Here is a 22,012-nt window from a genome sequence, read left to right on the forward strand (position 1 = left end):
ATAGGACAGGGGGTTGCCAAGCCACGCTGCCCCTGCTTGGAAAGTTTGTTTGTTTATGATGTTTTAGTGGTGATGTGAAAACCAGCGGCAGCGTAATGAGCTTCTTCAGAGGTCATTCAGCTGCTGAGTGTGGGGAGAGTGGCCGTTTCCAGCGGGAGTCTTCATGTGGCCACATGAGGAGGTCATTATCTGTGGGTGAAATAACTGCTGGTGTCGCGGTGTCTTAAAGTAACTGAGGTCAAAGTGAAGTAGTCGAGTCATTCTTAACATAATTGAGGTAAACATCCTGCATTTAAACACAGACAATGGATCATCACTCAAAACTCTGGCGTTGCAGTTAAAGTCTTCCAGGAAACAGTGTAGAATAATTCACCCCCCAAAAAATAAAAAATAAATTGTAATGCATGAAATGCTTTTTGTCATAATTTAAGGATAGTTTACATGGTACTTTGCTTGAAACTTTGCAGCCATAAAAGGGACAAACAGTCATTATAGAAGAATGTTTTATGAAATAAATCTCTTCTGCTATTTATTGGTTCAAAAATACGGTAAAAACTAGTGTAATCACGGTTAATCGCATCTAACATAACAATATATTATATAGTAGGCTATATACACACATTGTGATTAATCGACTTGACAGAACTAGTAAAAACGGTAATATTGTGAAATTTTTACAATTCAAAATACGTTTTTATTGTAATATGTGTTAAAATGTAATTTATCTCTGTGATCAAAGCTGAATTTTCAGCATCATTACTCCAGTCTTCAGTGTCACATGATCCTTCAGAAATCATTCTAATATGATGATTTGATGTTTTTCTGATCATTATCCATCTTGAAATCATCTTCATATTCAGGTGGAAATCGTTCAATTTTTTCAATATTCTTTAATGAATAGAAAGTTCACGAGAACAGCATTTATTTGAAATAGGAATAATTTGTAACATTATCAATGTCTTTACTGTTGCTATTGATCACTTGGATGCATCCTTTTTGAATGCAAGTATTCTTTTCTTTAAAATAAGCACTTTATTTTACAGTCCTGTTCCCCATCTGCACACTATGTACTTATAGTAATTGCAATAACAGGGTAATAACTAGATACAAACTCTGAACCTGCCACTAAACCTAGCCTTAACCCATGTAGTTACCTTATAATAACCAGTGCTTTCTTAGGTAAATACACTGCAAGTATTCGTACTGTAAAATAAGGCGCAAATATAAAATCTTACTGACCCCAACTGTAATGTATGCAGTCTATACTGTATATTGATATCTGCTGTTTTTGTTTTAGTACAGGTAAAAATGCCTTGAGTTAAAAATCAATAAGCATTCCATGAGAGGATTTTTATTTTTAGGTATTTATTATATTCACAGGTTTGTTGACAGACATTAATAAAAGGGATTTTGGTGTGATTTATGTGACTGAATACACAACGGTCCGTCTGCGACAGTTCCGCCTTGAGTCTGCCATGTGTCTTAAAAACAGATGCTGATCAGACACAAGCTATGATTCATCATGTGTAGTTTATGAACAAGACTGCTAGACAGATGCTCAAAACACACACAGTAACATTGTTTTAGATTGTAGTATTACAAGAACGCTTCTCCTCAGCCACTGATCAATGTTTTAACTTTTACAAGGAGGATTAAGGGCCAAACCTGAATAATCATCTTTCTCTCATCCATATTTCTGTGTAACAACATTTGACTTGTACCAGAAGAAAAAACACTCCGAACTGTCTAGCAACCACATAGAAACACACTATAAACAACTCGGAACACTCACAACTGCATAGCTACTCCCTGGCAACCACTCACAACATTCTACCATCGTCGTGGCGACTCGCACATAGAATCCCCTCACGATTGCTGTACATCTCTAGTTATTTTACAGGTGAAACTATGTATGCGTAAATTCTTGTAAAGGATGTTATGGCTTTTAATGGAAACAATTTACGGCAAACACATGATATAGACTCTCTGAGAGCCTGTACAATGTTTATTTGTTAAGTTCATGGTGAAAAGTCACTCTAACTAGAACAGCATGCTTTCTCTTTATCCATTTGGTCAAAGCAATCTGTGTTGTGACTCATCTGATAAGATTTCGAGTGTTTACATGGAGATGGTAGAGCCTCAAAACAAACCACTACATCATATCCTCTGCAATGCACACGTGTCTCCCGATCGCTCGCTCAGTCCTCGCTGGGATGCTCACATGAACGCTGTCTTGGCATGTGACGTGAGACAGAGCTGATAATTGCACATGAAGATGATAATGCGTTCTGAAAGGAGCTCATACTTTAAAATTAGCCATAAAATTGGCGCACTTATACATAATTGGCCAGAGAATAACATGGCATCCCTTCTGTCCGGTTCTGCTGTGATTCAGCGCAGGTCTTTCCCAAAAGCCACAGGCACGATTGGTGTGTGTGTCCATTTCTGAAGGATTTTTATTGTTATTAAATACAGGACTTCTTCATATGTACAGTACTTACCCCTACAGCTGTGTGTGTGTGTGTGTGTTTCAGTGTTTTGGAAAGTACTGTCACATCCAAAACAGGGTTCAAAATGAACAAATTTATCCTTTTTTGAGACATTACCCTCAAAAGTACATCTATGCGTGTTATTTACCCCTAAAGGGTGAATATTAATACTTTAAGGCAGGGCTTTTCAAACTTCTTGGAGTCAAGGACCCCTTATAGGGTAGACCTGCTCATAATTATAACCCAAAGTTAATGTGGGTGAGAGTAATGAACATAATATGCTTGATTTATCGGTGCAAACGGTCCCCATTGTAAATGCAGGCCTACTTTTTAATAATAGGCTACAGGCTACTTTTGTAAAATAAAGAAAACAAACTAAATACATTTGCCATTTCGATCTCTGTGAACTTCTTCCTGAAGCACATAACAAAAAATTTACCAAAACTCAGCAGATATTACTGCCTACTTGCCCACTTATTTGACGTTAAATGCATTGTCACTTTGGAATATTAATCTTAGCACATTTCAGATGATAAAAAAAACCCTCAAAATACGGTATATAGCTGGCTATGGGTAATGGACCCTACTTTGAAAACCTCTGCCTTAAGGTACTATGTGCCCTTTATTGGTAGACAAGGTAGAAAGATGTACCTTCGATGTGACTACACTGAAAAAAATTGGTGTATGATTTACAATTTTCGTTCAGAAATAGCTGGTAAATTTGACAAATAATTACAAAGAAATGGCAGGTAACAGATTGAATTAAATGTTGAAAGACTGAAGTAGTATTTTCTTGTAAAACACACTCCAATAATGTTTTACGCTAAAGTTCCTACTTTTTTGTCAGCCAAACCTTATTGACATAAAACATTTACTTGAAATTATGTTTTAAAATGTTATATTTCAGTAAATTTAAAACATAATATTTCAGTAAAATATAGTACATGTTCACGGTTCTCTGATGTCGTGTAATGGTCACACAACATGCAGGTAAACACATGAAACATTTATCCTTTTAGTAAGTGTTTTATTTGGATTTTTTTTTATTTAATTTGATATTTTATGATTTAATTAATTATTGGGTTTAGTTTGGTAAACCCTGCCCTAAAAGTATATCTTTCACATTTTTACAGTCAGAGCAGTGCTTATCTGGTACAATACAATAAAGTTATCAATGGCATTCATATAAATGATATATTTGATATATTATGATTTTTTTTATATATATTAAAAGAAAACATTAAAAATAAATGTTTCCCTTACAGGTCAGTCAGTTGTGTGGTGTTTTTAATTAGTGACACTGGTTTGTGTGTATGGAAACTGTTGGATGAGCTCATTGCCTGGCTGCAGTTTTGTCAAACATGTTTAAAGATGTTTCAGCGCTTATAAATCATCAAGACTTCTTTTTCTATCAGTGCTCTATGTGTTTCATTGTTGTTCAGTGCTGGTTTGCTTCATGGATGTGGTTAGGACCGTCATTTTGCTAATGATTAACGGCCATACAAATTGCAATTAACAATTTGATCATTGTATTTGTTTGTCACTTGCATGTATGATTATGCATGACAAATGTTCACTCATGGTTAAGCTCAGAATAAAGAGGAACAATCCAAACAGTCTGGATTGCAAGAATATAACTTTTTTATCAAAGACAGTAACTTGTGCAGACGTGTAGCTATAAAACACATCAGACAAAGAGCATTGGGATGATCAAACCCAGAGCTCATTGTGCAAAGACCTGGTTTGTGTTGGATGATCAGACTTGGAAGCAAACGGCAATTTTGTGAGCTTTGCTTCAGCACGTTTTCATGGTCTCTTTGGGCAAACGGCTCTGATTGTGTAATAAGAACAACACATGATGCGGAGCTGTGCTGTCCAAGGTGAATGTTGCAATAGAAGAAAGGATCTGTTGGATCCGACAGGTCTTCGTGTGTTTTAAGACTCTGAAGAGGAGCGTGCATGAGGGTTATGTAAGATGGCACACTGCTGCCTTTTAAGGGAACCAGAGAGCTTTACCCTGATCCTGTTTAGTCTGAACATCTCATCAGCGAATCCTTCATCAGCTTTTTCCTGGAAAAACAAAAGATGACCTTAAACAAAACTCACACGAACCAGACAGAAGGTGAGCTGGAAACTCCAACTCAGTGTGTGTTACTGCTCGTGCAACTGCTTCCCACAACCTTCAACCAATGTTGTCAAACAGAGTTTCCGTCTTTGTTTAGCAGAAGCATTCGGCTGAATCTGCAGATTAGAACACCCCAATATAAAAAGGAAATAAGAATTTCTGTGTTTCATAAAGAAGCTGAACCATTCACAGACGTTGTGCCTGGAAACAGCCTGGATTTGGTAATACAATGGCAGAGAATAGATGTTGATTATGTTGCTTGGCGTCGCTGTCATGTTGAGTGGTGATGTCATGGTGTAGACGTGGCCATAGTGTGACTCAGAATCTGTCGAGGTCGGTCAGTGCGGGATTGAACTGATGTGTGGAGATGTTGTATTCTCAACTCATCGACTTGAATTACATTTCTGATTGGTTTATTGCTTTATTTGGATTAGGTTAAAATATATGCTTTACTTCACTTGCTTCCATTTAAGTGAAGCTGATCTTGTCTAGATTCATACTTTTATTCATCAAATTGATCAGAGAAGACTTTTATGATGGTACATAAAAATCTATTTCAAATAATTCTTGTTCTTAGGAACTTTATGATCGTTGTTCTTATGAACGGACGATAGAACGATGGATGGATGGATGGATGAATGGATGATAGATAGATGGACGATAGAATGCTGGATGGACAATATAATGATAGATGGATGGATGATAGAACGATGGTTGGATGGATAATAGAACAGTAGACAGATGAATGGATGATAGAACAGTAGACAGATGGATGGATAGATGGATGGATGATAGAACAGTAGATGGATGGATATATGGATTGATGGAAGGGTTGATTATAGAACAGTAGATGAATGGATGGATGATAGAACGATGGATGGATGGATGATAGAACAGTAGACAGATGAATGGATAGATGGATGGATCATAGAACAATAGACGGATGGATGGATGGATGGATGATAGAACGATGGTTGGATGGATGGATAATAGAACAGTAGACAGATGGATGGATAGATGGATGGATGATAGAACAGTAGACGGATGGATGGATGGATGGATGGATGGATGATAGAACAGAAGACTGATGGATGGATATATGGATTGAGGATGGATTATAGAACAGTAGATGAATGGATGGATGATAAAACAGTAGACGGATGGATGATGGATGATAGAACGATGGATGGATGATAGAACAGTAGACAGATGGATGGATAGATGGATGGATGATAGAACAGTAGACTGATGGATGGATGGATATATGGATTGAGGATGGATTATAGAACAGTAGATGAATGGATGGATGATAGAACAGTAGACGGATGGATGATGGATAGATGGACGATATAATGATGGATGGATGATAGAATAATGGATGATAGAACGATAGATAGATGGATGGATGGACGGATGGATGGACAAAGAAAAATGAGTGCAGGTGTCTCTCATGCTGTGTCACTGATACGGGTCATTTATATCTAAATATCAGTTTGTTAACAGCACAGAAAACATGATTCTTCATATGAACATCTCCATCTGTTTTGTTGAGGAGAAGCACCCTGGAGAAGTTTATCCAGAGCTCCATAAATAACCATTAAACACATTAAACAAACCCTCCAGGACATTTGCTCAAATAATGCTCTGCTAATCACTACCAGGGCACCGCCGTTTGACTACGCGCCTTGTTTTATATATTAGTTTGGTTTATGCTTTTATTAGATTGTGAGGACTTCCTCTCAGTTTGAATCCAGCCATGTGGTTTCCATTGGAACATTTATTTGCTAAAGTACCAGCCACTTTTTCCCCAGTAAAGATAAACATGGTGTTTTCATTCAAAGATTCATTGTGTTTAAGCTCATCTGAGAACATCCAAGAAAACTCCTGTACTAGACATTACATTTGGAAGCAGCAGCAGCTAAAATTCAGATATGGTAAAAGGTGTCGACCAATCACAGCAGACTGAACCATCTGACCAATCAGAGAAAAGGAAGCTCTCAGAAAGGAGGGGCTTAGATAGACCGAATCTTAGAAACGAACCATCTCAGACACAGTGAGAAAATAGCTGATGTTGCAACGTATGGCCGTGTGTCCACCAAAGCGTTTTGTTCACGCAGCTGGCGTGTTTTTTCAATTGTTTTAAAATGGGAGCGCCACGTTTTTAAAACGCCATGAGCGTAACAAGGCACTGACCGTCTTTTTCATGCTGAAGCGCTGAGCGTTCAGCGTTTTTTACAGGTCGCAGAGAGTTGAAGAATGTTCAACTTTGGGTAAAATGCAGAGCTGTCATCACTGTCACTTTTTACCCAACCGTCCAATCAACAAAATCATTTAAAACAAGAGTCAGAGAAAATACATTACATTGTATTGACGTTTTAATATAGAATCAACACAGAAACAAAATATGTGTGAAATGAGATACTAGTAACACTTTCGCAGATATTACGTATCATAACGAGCAAAGTGTCTCAACTGGAAAAAAACCGCAATGCTGCCAAATGCTCTCAAGCGCCCACAGCTAGGCGTTTTCAGCAGAGCGCCTCGCATTTTCAACTGGCTAAAAACACTTTGGTGGACACACATATGATGAGAAATTAAAGGTTTTTTTTTTTTTTTTTGGGATGCCTGTAAACCCAGGAGACCTCTAAATTAGGAACATTTCAAATAGCATAAATGGGGCACTTTGATTAAAATAAAATATTTTGTTTCTGACGATGTGATTTTATCTATTTTTCTTGGAAATTAGTGACAAAGAAGTGCAGAGATTGGTTGCATAAACTGCTTAGGCTAGTCTTACAACTTAGTCATCTAACATATGCTGTATATAGAGTTTTAGAGCGACTTTTCTGAACAATGCCGTGCACACTGGCAGAAGTGAAGTAGAGAAACCCATCTGAAGTTTCGGGAGGCCATGCCATCTCCTCCAGCAATGCCTCATGCTCTCTGATGCTCTCACTCTCCAGACCTCAGCTGTCCGGATGGAAAACCATTCTTCATTCTTTCCACAGCTGAGTTTCTCCAGTGGTTCTTATTGAGGATCACTGAACACTCGTCTCAGCATCTCTCCAGTTTAATTCAGACTTTAGTTTATAATTGAAGATAATCTAATTAAAGGAAGTAGTTCACACAAAATGTTACATTTTGTCATCATCTCCTCGCCTGCATGTCATTACAGTCCTGTATTATTTTTCTTCCTCCGTGAAACACACATTTGTCCATTACCACCACATAAGAAAAAAACATGCTTTTGTAAATCATCATGACATAAAACGTCATAAGTAGAAGATAAAAAGTTGAAATTAGGAGTTTAAAAAGTCATAATTATGACATAAATTTAAATTGTATAACATAAGTCTAAATTACGAGAGCTGAACTGATGTCATAATTGACATTTTATGCCATAATTATGACCTTATATCTCATAATTTTGACTTTCATCTCATTATTATGTATTTTAGTATGATATTAGTTTGATATAAGTATCTCATAATCTCATTTTGTCATAATTTTTGTCATACTTACAGTGCTATGCATAAGTTTAGATACCCATGCTAAAGTTGACTAAAAAGAGGAACAAAAAACATCTTTTGGAAATTGAACTTAATGCCTTAATTAAACAATTTTGGAAAAATCCAACCTTTAAGGACACCAGTTTTCTTTGTGAATGAATAATGTATCGTAAATAAATAAATGTTCTTCCTTAAAATACAGGGTGCATAAGTCTGGACACCCCTATGTTAAATTCCCATAGAGGCAGGCAGATTTTTATTTTTAAAGGCCAGTTACTTCATGGATCCAGGATACTATGCATCCTGATAAAGTTCCCTTGGCCTTTGGAATTAAAATAGCCCCACATCATCACATAGCCTTCACCATACCTAGAGATTGGCATGGTTTTATTTCAGTTAGCCTAATAGCTGGTTTGATTTGCATTGAGAGATGATCTTATGGAAAGTACTCCATGCCAATCTCTAGGTATGGTGAAGGCTATGTGATGATGTGGGGATATTTTAATTCCAAAGGCCAAGGGAACTTTATCAGGATGCATAGTATCCTGGATCCATGAAGTAACTGGCCTTTAAAAATAAAAATCTGCCTGCCTCTATGGGAATTTAACATAGGGGTGTCCAGACTTATGCACCCTGTATTTTAAGGAAGAACATTTATTTATTTACGATACATTATTCATTCACAAAGAAAATTGGTGTCCTTAAAGGTTGGATTGTTCCTATTTTGTTTAATTAAGGCATTAAGTTCAATTTCCAAAAGATTATTTTTTATTCCTCTTTTTAGGCAACTTTAGCATGGGTGTCTAAACTTATGCATAGCACTGTATAATCTACCAAAGCATGTTTTTTTTGTTTAAAATAATTTCAACTCATAGTAATTTATTTGTTTATGTATGTAGTTAGTTTATATTGTCAAACGGATGTTTACTTATTTGGAGCTTAGCCATACAAATCCAGCTTAGACTTTGTCTAAAATCTTATTTTATGTTCCACACACACAAAACAAAGAAAGTGGAACAATGTGAAGTTTATACTGGAGTGTGTTGACAGTGCTAGTATGCTTTCAATCACAAACACAGCCTGATATTAAAGATACTCATGTGACATGTTATTCTCTCCCTCAGATCTCCACATGATCGTTTTTCATCTCATCGCATGTTTTACTCTTTGAGCAACTTGCAGAATGATGTAATTGTGAATGCTGTGCAGTTGTGTAATTTCTAAGATGCATTCTGGGAAAAATGAATGCCAGGAGAGTCAGTTGTTCCTGCTGTATATGTCTGGTTCTTGTTAGTCAGTAGGTATCATGTGTATCACAGATTAACTGAGGTAATGTAGCATAACCATGCATGACGGTGCTACTGTACAGTATATCTCAATCTCTTTATTAGACTTTAAATAAGCATTCTTAAAGTTTTACGTGTGTAAATAGAGTATTTCTGCTGTATTAGCAGATGTCTGTGCAGAGACCAGCATGTAGTGCACTGACAGAGACTATTGTGTATCTGTGCTAGCTCTCTTTCTTCCTTTCTTTCATTTCAAATAAATTCGTGTATTTAAATATTTTTTCCTAACAATTAAGTTTAAATAAAGAAAAAAGTATTTATTTATTTACATTTATTTAAATATTTTCAAAAAAAATATTTATTTATTTATTTATTCAAATAAATGTAATAATTTTTCCCCAAACACATTGTTTATTTATTAACTGTTTATTTATGATGATATAAATATATAATATTTCAATAAATACATTTATAAATGATTATGTAAATAAATGTATTTGTTCATTTAAATACATTTGCTTAAATAATTTCAAATAAATTGTTTAAATTTATTAACTAAAATAAAAAAAATAAAAAAATCCAGACACATTAAGTTTATTTATAAACTACATTTATTTATATATATTTATATTATATTATATTATATTTAAAATACATACATTTATTTACACAATTTAAAATACATGTTAAATACATTTAAATAAATTTATTTAAAACGTTTTTTTTTTCTAAAAACATTGTTTGAATAAAATTGAATTAATGAATTACAAATATATTTAAAGTAAATACATTTTATTTTATTTATTAACTTATTATTCTTATTCTTATTTTAGGATTAAATAAGACAGATAATGTGCAGTCAGCTGGTGATAATGACAAAATAAATATTTTCATGGCGATACATCATCTTGGGTCATTATTATCAGTATCATATCAGCCTAAATTTGTATATCGGTTTATCCATAAATGTTATTAATACTTCTGTTTTAATGCGTCTGTGTCTTTTCCATTCCTCACACACAGGGATCTACTTGCTGGACATGATTTACATCGACTCGGCCTATCCAGCGTCTGACAGCATCATTGAGACTCAGCAGAGAACCAATCAGATGAACAACATCCTGCGGGTGATCTCTGACCTCCAGGTGTCCTGCACATACGGTCAGTTCGTTTTCCTGAAATCTGTGGGGGAATTTCAGATTGATATACATGTGTGTTTATATATACCCTCCTCCTCCTCACAGATCACCTCGTGACGCTCCCGCATGTGCAGAAGTACTTGATGTCTGTTCGCTACATCGAGGAGCTTCAAAAGTTTGTGGAAGACGACAATTTCAAGTAAGTGAGGGGCTCGTGGTCTCAAAGGTAAAATGCAAAGGGATTTAACTTGCAGTGGAGCTCCTTCAAACAGCATGATGACTTTAGCAGAACGCGTGGCACCAGAAGCCCAGAGCGAGGGCGACCCGTCGGCCAGACCCATGATTTAATAGCGCATGATTGCGTTTGTTTTTTTCTAGACGGGCATCCCTAGGCATTTGACACTGGGAATTCACGGGTCACTGCTTTTATAGGCAAACAACACCGTGATTAGATTTTTGGGTGGTCGGCACAGTAAGAAGCAAAGTCATCACATAAATGTGGTGAAACTGTAACCGCCTTAAGACATTTTGATTGTACCATTAAATAGTGTTTTACACAAATGCAATGTGTTTTTATTAAAAACACTGGGTGTTCTGTGAGTTTGAGCAACATGAAATTGCATTGCTTAAACTCAGCAGGGTTTAGGCCGAGTGAGTCCAAACACATGGTGGAACAAACAATGAGATATAAATCCTCATATGCAATTGTTCTAAATCATATAACGTTTATGTACTTTATGTTTCCAGCAATTCTGGGTCAGAATTGTGTTTAAATTGCAATGATTGCATGTTTTTTAGCAACATTTTCAGACCATTTTATTTTTAATTCTGTGATTGGTTATGATAGTATATATTGCAGAATCTTGCGATCTGATTGGTTAGAGTCAGAATGACCATAATGCCTTAGTTTAAAGGACAAGGTCACCATTTTTCAACCTGTTTTGTGTTGTTGCCATAGACTGTAAAAAAATATGGACGTAGTGTCCGTGATGTCACCCGTAGGTTTCTGAAGACCGTTTTTGAAGCCTAAAGTGGGCATGGCCGACCGTCGCCATCTTGGCAGCGCGTCACTCCCGAATTTATTTATTTTTACAGTCAGACAATAAACTGAGGTAACGTGACGGCTAACAAACAGCAGACAAACGGCTAATGATGACTAATGACCACAGCAGTGGGTATCCACCTGTCACTCAAAAGTGGACACCCTTAATTATGCAGAACTTCAAGGCCTAATATAATGTAAACGGATGAGTTATAAAAAAATCACCCCCCTCACAGTTGCCATGAAGGGAAAAATAAGCTATATAGACCAAAGCAACTTTTTGCACCGGGCTGTAAACGTGTTTTTTTTTTTGCTGTAAAGTTGGGTATTTTAACATGGGGGAGATACAGATTTGACTCACTTTTGCAGCCAGCCTCAAGCGGCCAGTTGATGAATTGCCGTTGAATTCACTTCCGTGTTGGTTTCAAGAGCGAGACAGGGAGGTTGCCGCTTGGTTGTTGTGCTCTTGGAAGTATACACTACTGGTCAAAAGTTTGAATAATTACGATTTTTTTATGTTTTTGAAAGAAGCCTCTTCTGCTTACCAAGGCTGCATTTATTTGATTAAAAATACAGTAAAAACAGTAATATTGTGAAATATTTTTACAATTCAAAATTTAATTTATTCCTGTGATGCAAAGCTGAATTTTCAGCATCATTACTCCAGTCTTCAGTGTCACATGATCCTTCAGAAGTCATTCTAACATGATGATTTGATGCTCAAGAAACATTTCCGATTATTATCAATGTTGAAAACAGTTGTGCTGCCCATTTCATCTGTTTTTCTCTAGTCATGAGGCACTGATTTTAGAAAGTTCAAACAAAAAATAAAACAATTGTCCCATTGACTTCAACTGAACAGAAAAAAACAACAGAAATATTCTTCAAAATATCTTTCTTTGTGTTCAGCAGAAGAAAGTAAGTCAAACAGGTTTGTAACGAATTTGTATTTCTGGGAGAACTGTCCTTTTAAATAGAGGGTTGAACACTGTATTTAGCTGATGTGAACATGAACACAAATCTCAGGGATAAGATCCAGTTGTGGTGTCTGTAGAATTATTGTAATCAGCAGTTATTAGTTGCTACAACTTTAACCAGAAGCTTTAATGCCCATTTCAAAGAGAATGCAGTAGTTCTGTCTTTGTTTTAGTGTGAACTTCTGAAGTTCTCCTCGACCTCATTCCACCATGAACAGCTGTGAAGTAAGTTTGTGAATTAGCAATTCATCAGAGAGAGTTAAAAGAGCCATTGATCATGCTGGATTTAAATGTTTATCCTGCGGGATGAGTGATCATCTGTGGGCCGCTCGTCTCAACATTGAAGAGGCTGTTATCATTGGCATGCGCTGTATCAGAAGTACATTACCGATATTAATGTCTCAACATGTGAGGGGAAATGTGATACTGAGTCCAATATCCTGATACACCCGTGCTAAAGAGCATTCGTCTGTTGAAGCAATCATATTAGCACAAAATTATGGAATATTATCTGGTGTTGCGTTTATAAAATTCAATTATCCTTTAACTGTCAACTTTAACAGATTTAAAACAAAAGCATCATGTTTCACAGTGCTGTTATACCTGTCTGAAAGCAAATGTGTTTCCTGTGGACGGTCATCCGTGAAAGACTCAGACATAAACACATCCCAACATCACTCTTTCATTTAGCTCATCGGAAATCATTGTTTTCTTGGCTTGGACCGAATCCTGTGCTGACGACGGACAATCAGTTAAATGTCTTTTTAATCAGAGGTCTTCAGTTTCACGTGCTTTATACACAGGTTTGGGGAGAAACAGACTTTAAAATGGTGTTATGTAACCAGGAAAGAAAAAATGAAAGTCAAGGCTCAACAATAAGGATTTTTACTGAACATCTGAACAATTGTACCTAATAAAGTGGCCGTGAGTGTATGTATTTTTATATTTTATACAAGCGGGAAACGGTACAGATTTTACTGTAATTTTCAGAGGTGGACAAAGTACACAACTTCCTTACTTGAGTAAAAGTACAGATACTACTGGTCAAATATTCCTCCGTTACATGTAAAAGTTGTAAAGACCGATTTTTACTTAAGTAAAAGTACAGAAGTACTTGTTTTAAAAGTACTTAAGTATCAAAAGTAAAAAGTAAATGTCAATGCATTATTTTATTATTGTTGTATGTATGTAATACTTACAGTATATTATGCCTCTGAATCTATGACGAATTTCACAGTTAGAAGACCAAAATGAAAATCAGGTTGATGTCAGAATCCAATGCCAGATTGACATTAATCTCCAATGTTGGACAGACGTTGTAAATGAAAATCGGGTTGACGTCAGAAACCAACATCAATCGGGTTCTGACGTCATACTGACTTTAATTTCCAACCAAAATCATCCCCTGACTGACATTACTCCTTTCTACTCAAGGACCGTGACAGAATTGTAGTGGAGTAAAAAGTACAATAATTTGTGAAATTTGTCAAATGTAGTGAAGTTAAAGTAAAAAGTTTCCAGAAAAAAGAATACTCAAGTAAAGTACAGATACTCAAAAAGTGTACTTAAGTACAGTACTCAAGTAAATGTCCTTTGTTACTGTCCACCTCTGGTAATTTTCAACCTATTTTAACGTCCAAACTATCACAAGTCATTCTTGTACTTCTACAAAACCTCAACAGTAAGAAAGCATTGCAAAACAATTCAAATTGTGTTGTTTAGTTGTGCGTTGTTCGAAGTCTAGGCACGTATTCAACGTAAGTTGTAGTCATTCAAGCCATCAGGTCTTTCTCGTTGTTGAGTAACTGTAACTGTATTCTGTTAAAGTCACAATAAAAAGACCTGCAATAATACATTTTTAAAGTGGCTGATCCAGCTGCTTATACAACGAAGGAACTCTGAGCATCTGTCATGAGTGTTATTTGTGGTTTGCCGTATCTGAAATCTCCAGGGTGTTTTTTGCACAGCTCAAGGCTGTTTTATTGCGGGTGAGATGGGCTGAAGTCCAAATCTCCAGAAGAGATAAAAAAGTGCGAGTGGATCATGATGATAGTCGGCGGTTCTCATGTGGTCTCCACGGTGACTTTCGTCTGTGACCCCGTTACGACCTCCCATGGCCACAAACGCATGGAAACCGTAGGGTGTGCTATTGAAGTTCATCCAGAATTGACATCATTCTGCTGGCTTTATCCTGACCCGACAAATCTCCAAATCCCAGCCTCCCTCATCACCACTAGCCATCTCACTTTCTGTTCCAGTGCCAGTGTTCTGGATGGGTTGAGAACATGAAAGAAGCGGCCGGCTCTAGATCCACCGGTCTGGAAACACTACACATGAACTCGGGTGGAAAATCAACTTCACACACCAGACACAGAGGCTGCTGAATGAACAGTTCTACATTATTTCAAATGTAGAAACGTTTTGCATATTTGCCATGTAAATGTACCCTGGTAAACCAGAGTTCTCGCGAGAGCACAAGTTGAATTTGCTCAGCGAGTTACTCTGGTGTCGAGTAATGATGCTCATTAAATATGCCCCTCGATCTGAGCTGCACCAATCACATCGGGTTATCTGATATAGGCGGAGCTAAACAGAGGCGAGCTAAACGACAGCGCTGTGACGTCGAAGTCATTAATAAACATTGCAAGATGGCTATGGATGAACACCAGTTGTTTAAAACGACTTTGGCCGCTACAATGAACTAGTTAGACTTGGCTTTTTATCTAAAACAGGAACAGAAGACGGCGCTCGAATCGTTCCTTTACAAGAAGGGCGTTTTTGCTGTTTTGCCGACCGGATACGGCAAGAGTCTAATCTACCAGTTAGCTCCGCTGGTAGCTAAGCGTATGGGGTTTATTGTTGTGATTGGTCGTAGTGTTATCCTATTGTGTGCAGTGAGATTTTCTAATACATGCTTGGTGCCGCCCCTCGAGCTGGACGATTCTCATTAGTCGACGCCAGACCATTAATCTTTCAGATTTAGGTCTGGATTTCCAGGCTAATGTAAATGTGCACTCTTAAAAATAAAGCTTCCAAAATGCGATGCCTTAAAAGATGCCATTTTTGGTTCCCTAAAGAACCTTTCAGAAAACATTCTTAAAGCGTAACTCTCTCCAAAATGCAACCTATGGTCTTTTTGTTAATCTACCCGAGGCAAACTTTTGTTTAAAAGCATAATTAGAATGAAAACTCCACTTTTAACCCTCAGATAATAATAATAATAATAATAAATTTATTTTGTATAGCGCCTTTAAAAGTAGCTTTCTCAAAGCGCTTTACAGACAAGCATAACAGCAAATGAATAAACACAATGGAAATACAAAACAAATAAACACATAAAATCAAGTTCATGTAAAAGCAATCCTAAAATAAAATGTTTTAAGAAGAGATTTAAAAGTCACTAATGTACTTGCTTCCCTGATGTCAGCCGGGAGAGAATTCCAGAGCTTAGGAGCATAGGCAGAAAATGCTCGGTCACCCCACGTACGAAGCCGTGTCTTCGGAACAACCAAAAGACCACTCTGAGAGGAGCGCAAATTGCGACGTGGTGTGTAGGGGATTAATAAGTCAGTCAAATACTGAGGTGCCAGATTGTGCAGAGATTTATAGGCCAGCATAAGGATTTTAAAATCAATACGGTACCTAACAGGTAGCCAGTGCAGGTACTCCAAGACCGGGGTTATATGGTCCCTGGCCCTGGCCCCAGAAAGTACTCTAGCAGCTGAATTTTGAAGATATTGCAATTTATCCAATGATGATTTAGAAACCCCAACTAGAAGACCATTGCAGTAGTCAATGCGCGAAAAGACAAAAGAGTTTATCAACTTCTCAGCTACCGAAAAGGACAACATAGGACGTAGCCGGGCTATATTTCTAAGATGATAAAATGATGTCTTAACTGTATTCTGGACAAAAGGCTCAAATGACAGTGTGGCGTCAAAAATGACACCCAGATTTTTTAATTTGGTCTTAAACTCCAGTGCAACGCCATCAACAGACAGAGTAGGAGACCCAACCTTTCGCAGTTGATGTGGAGATCCAAGGAGCATAACTTCTGTTTTTGAGCCGTTTAGAGACAGAAAATTATTGGACATCCAAGTCTTTATCTCAGCAATACAGTTAGAAAGATGCCCAACGTTCACTTGCTGACCCGGTCTAGTATGTATATAAATCTGTGTATCATCAGCATAAAGGTGATAGTTAAGGTTGAGAGATTGTAGTAATTGACCAAGTGGATAGATGTACATACTAAAGAGTAAAGGACCCAAGACTGACCCCTGTGGAACACCCGTATGAACAGAACCAACTTTGGACCTATAACCACCCATGAAAACAAATTGACTGCGGTCAGTGAAATAGGACTTGAACCAGTCAAGAACAGTCTCTGACAAGCCGAATACATGTTCGAGGCGATCGAGTAGTAGGGCATGGTCAATAGTGTCGAAGGCTGAACTGAGATCCAAGAGAATGAGAACGGACGTGGAGCCGGAGTCGGAGGCAATTAGTAAGTCATTAGCGACTTTCACCAACGCAGTCTCAGTGCTGTGTAATTTTCGAAATCCTGATTGATGTGGCTCACATAGTTTATTTTCAATTAAGTGTTTGTTTAATTGAGCTGCAACCACACCCTCCAAGATTTTAGACAGAAATGATAGATTTGAGATTGGGCGATAATTTGACAGATTTCTCACATCAGAATTTTGCTTTTTTAAAACAGGAGTGACTGCAGCAGTTTTAAGTGCTGCTGGCACCTCCCCAATTGATAAAGAGTCATTTATTATAGCAAGAACTGAGGGACATAAAGGACCAAAGCAAGATTTAAACAGGCCACCAGGCATGGGATCAAGTATGCAGGTGGTAGCTTTCATACTAGAAACCTGGTTGCAAAGCATCTCAGGTTGCAATAAAGTAAATTTGGATAAAGGAATGCCAGAGAACCTAGGAGTATTAACTGTAAGATCGGCAGACTGCAAGGAATGAATATTTGTGCGAATATTGTAAATTTTTTCACTGAAAGATTTGAGAAACTCATTACACAGCCAGCCAGATGAAGTCAGAGAACTGACACTATCTACATTAAGTAGACTGTTAATTGTATGAAAGAGCTTCCTGGAATTGCTTTGATTAATATCAATAATATTTGAGAAATAGGCAGATCTTGCAGTTTCAATGGCTACTCTGTAGTTTGACAAGCAATCTTTCCAGGCCTGGTGGAACACATTTAAACCAGAGTGACGCCATTTTCGCTCTAATTTCCGACACACAGCCTTCTGTGTACGCAAATCACCATTATACCAGGGGGCTGACTGTGCAAATGAAACATTACGTGTTTTTATGGGTGCAAAGATGTCCAAGTTGGCTGTAAGGACATTATTAAATACTGAAATTTTATCCTCAAGAGGAGCAGAAGACATGCCAACTAATGAAGATACAGTCGAGTTTGCAAAGGTAGCATGATCAATTGATTGCCATTTACGGAAAGAAATAGTTCGTGAAGTCTCTCTACTAGAATGAAATGTCTCAATATTAAAAAAGATAGCTAGATGATCAGAAAGTCCAGTATCCACAACAGAGAGATTAGAAAGAGATGAGTCATTTGCAATAATTAAATCTAACGTGTGTCCTTTACAGTGAGTAGGGACATTTACAAACTGAGAAAAATTAAAACAGTCCAAGAGTGATAGAAAATCCTTGGCCAAGGGACAGGCTTTCTGATCTACATGCAGGTTAAAATCACCCAGAATCAAAATTCTCTTAAATCTGACGGACAATATAGAGAGAAGATCAGCAAACTCAGACAGAAAGTCCTTATTTAGTTTAGGAGGTCGATAGATAGTGACCATGGCAGAATGGAGAGCAGAGTGAGTATCAGACACATTTAAAACAAGACATTCAAAAGTTTTAAAAGGAGGAACAGATACAGGGTGAATCTTGTATTGCAGTTTGTAAAGAACTATAATACCACCACCTCTACCTGTAGTTCGTGAAACGTCAATGAGTCCGAAGCCCGCGGGAGTCAGCTGATTAAAAAGAAAACCATCGTCCTGTTTGTGCCATGTTTCCGTGATGAAAAACAAGTCTAGCTTCTTGTCCATGATAAGATCCGCCAGCAATAGAGCTTTGTTGTTCACAGAGCGCGCGTTTAGTAGCGCGGCTTTTAAAGGGCTTGCAGACACCGCATCACAGAAATGCCGCTCGTACGGCAGAGCAGAAAAGTTAGTAAAATCAACCCCGGAGGAAGACAGTCTTGTAATCCTTCGCCGACAGTTCAATACTGGGATGGAGGACGACGAGGAAGAGATGTAGCTTCGTCCTGTGCTCCGATGAATATACCGCTTGGGCCGCAGTAATCCAGTCCTGTCACAGTGGTCATAGGTGTCCCCCGACAGATAGTAATTCCGCTTCAGGGATAAGAGCTGGCGAGAGGTGTACTGTAAGGCCATGTTCATTAAAGCCTCGTCTGCGTCAGCTCCCAATAAACCTAACTGTGAATCCACAGAGCCGATAGAAAGCAACCAGGCCAACACCAAGAAAAACAATTTCCCGGCAAACATGAAGAGAGCACACGGCATCACAACGGATAGAGAGGAGCGGCAGCCAGAGCGCGCCAGCGTACCCTGCTCACCCGTCAGCCGGAAGTCGGAATCAGGGTTCCTCAAACTCGGTCCTGGAGGGCCACTGTGATAGATGGTCCTCGGTCACTTCTGACCGAATAATTTTCTGTTTTGAATTTTAAAAAATCACAGCTTCATCGGAAGGTTATGATACTTGGTGACTTTTATGGCATTAGGTATGTGAATACAAAAAAAAAAAATTGAGGTCATGATCCGAGCATGCTAAGTGGTCGTAAAAAAATTCTTTCTTTTTAGTAAACTCTGTGTACACAAACAATGTCCTCAATGCTGGAGTTCATGTGTAGAGCCTCTGGTGATACTTCCAGCACAGTTTCATGTTGTGTCGAGCCTTCTTAGTGTTTTAAAAATAGTGATTTTGATGCTATCATAGAAGTGCCCCATTCACTCCCATTCAAAAGGCAATTTGACCGAAAACTAAAATACGGTCAAACTTAAAAGTGGCGTTTCCATCCTAATTATGCTTTTAAACAAAAGTTTGTCTCGGGTAGATTAACAAAAAGACCCTAGGTTGAATTTTGGCGAGAGTTACGCTTTAAAAGAACCTTTTTTTCTTAGTGTGAAGAACATTTATAAAATCTAAAGAACCTTTTTTTTTTTTTTTTTTGTGCAATGAAAATATTCCATGGATGTTACAGATTCTTCATTGAACCATCAATGCCAATCAAAGAACTTTAAGAGTGTATTTTTTAAATGCTTATAGATTTCCCTTTAATACACACTAAACGTGTTATTGTTTTAGCATGTAGACTTTCCTCCTCTTAATGATTTAAAGAAATGTCTTGTAATCTTACTATGGAAAAAAGTGATATAAGAAATCAATAAGATCCCCTTTATACAATTTGTTAACAAGTAGATAATGTGGGATGTTAAATAAGAATGACTGAACAAATCACTAATGTGCAGTTTATTTATTTAGTTTATAAACAATAAAAGATACTGCACTGATAACTGTAACTGTAAGGAATTTTCTTATGTTAAATCTTATTTTTTATATGCATTTTTTTTATTTACATATATTTTAGTTAATAATTATTATATTCTTATAATAATTAGTATTATTTTTACTTTATTATGTACGCTGGGGTGAGAAATTATACACATAAAAGTGCAATTATAACTAAATTAGAATTGAAAAACGTGTATAGAAGTTGCTTTTCATTTTTAGGGCTGTCTCCTTTAAAGCAGAGCTTTATGAACTTTAATTATTTGTTCAATTCTATGCATTAATAATTCTTATTAGGTTGTATAAATGTGATGCAACTGTATTGTTTAAATGCATATCAGTAAATGTGCAGCATTGTTTTGTTTTGGTTACTTCCATATTTAGTTTCTGACGTGAATGCATTGCAAATCATAATCGCAGAGCTTCCCGGGTGCACTTTCTGTTCACATTGCACACAAAAATTGCTTGAAATAATCCCTTTTTAAAATTAGACATGGCATTAGCTCATACTCTGCAGTATTGACAGAAGTTGACTGAGCTTGCCGCAGTGCACTCTGGGATTGGTTTTATCTGCCCAGGAAACATGTGTTGCTGCTTTAGGATTTGTCGGCGGCATCTTTTTGCCTACCGTTTGGAAACAGCCACTTCGTCTGAAGCTCGTCTTTGAGGCCTAGAACTGTTAGTCTTGTTAAAGTTTGGAATAGTTATACGTTATCTGCTCTCTGAACTCTCAACCTCCAATCTCATTGGTGAAGATTTTTGTTTTCGTTACTGAGAAATGCTGTTAAGTGCAAATTACAGGAGAATGATTGATTGCTGTCATTAGCGTTTCTCCAGGGAATTCTCCACACCCACCGGTTATCTGACTCGGAATATTTCAACTTCCTTAAAAACAGTGCGTTATCCGTAAAGAATCTGATCTTTTCTTTCACAGATCCCCTGAACACTGTTCCAGGTTGTTGAGTTGCTGTTTTTGGCGGTTTCATTTTGTTCTTTGGCTATCAATAGATGCAGTCTGTTTTGTGTTATTTATTTTTAGTGTAAATCCAGTTTAATTTTCCTGGACTGAGGCGTACGGATGTCATTTCTGCAGATGTATAGGGTGGTCTAAGCCATCTGAAAATATTCAATGATTTGATTATTACAGAGGACACGCAGTTATTGATCTCTTGTTCGGTCATAAGCGTCAATAAATGTCCAATTGCTGCATTCTAGACCAGAAAACTGATAACGCCACATCTATTTGTTAAAAAGAAGATAAGATTGAATGTCAAATCATTAATTATGACTGTGAACAAATCAGAAAAAAGGTTGAAAATAATTTTTCCACATACACAGTATATTTGTTTTGTTCTTTGTGGAATTTATTTTATTTTATTAGCATTACAAGGAAACAATTTGTAAAAAAGAAAAATCCATGTCATGACCCCTTTAAAGTAGAGCTCTAGGAACATTAATTATTTGGTCGATAATTTGGCCTTTTGTTCTCACATCTCTCACATGTTCTCATATTCTCAACAGATGTAGAAAATCAAAACCTTAACATCCCAATTTGCGTCATGCAAAAATCTAGTTTTTTGAGAAAAATCTTGCTGAGACTGACCAGTGTTTGAAAAAGTTTTTTTTTTGCATGTATGCATTTGGCAGATGCTTTTATCTAAAGCGACTCAGAATCTATATCCTTTTTTTAAATGCATGCATTCTCTGGGAATCGAACCTGTGACCATTGCGTTGCGAGCGCCATGATCTACTGTTTTAGCTATACAGAAACTTTTGGCTTCGTTGTGTTTATTTTGCACATTCCTTTCAAAAGCTCACTTTACATTGTGCCAAAACACTATTAAAAAGACTACTTTTGCATATTATG

General features: G+C 37.1%; 1 protein-coding gene across 2 annotated transcripts in view; it reads left to right on the forward strand.

The window, feature by feature from the left end:
• Positions 1-22,012, forward strand: part of LOC309499703 (ras-specific guanine nucleotide-releasing factor RalGPS1) — a 156,733-nt gene that overhangs the window by 104,044 nt on the left and 30,677 nt on the right. For both annotated transcript variants that reach the window (XM_082171110.1, XM_082171109.1), the window contains exons 9-10: positions 10,433-10,570; positions 10,654-10,747. In XM_082171110.1, coding sequence (XP_082027236.1) covers positions 10,433-10,570; positions 10,654-10,747 — 232 coding nt within the window. The remainder of the gene's footprint in view (positions 1-10,432; positions 10,571-10,653; positions 10,748-22,012) is intronic.

Source organism: Leuciscus leuciscus (assembly GCF_965113295.1).
Source record: "Leuciscus leuciscus genome assembly, chromosome: 5".
NCBI lineage: Eukaryota > Metazoa > Chordata > Actinopteri > Cypriniformes > Leuciscidae > Leuciscus > Leuciscus leuciscus.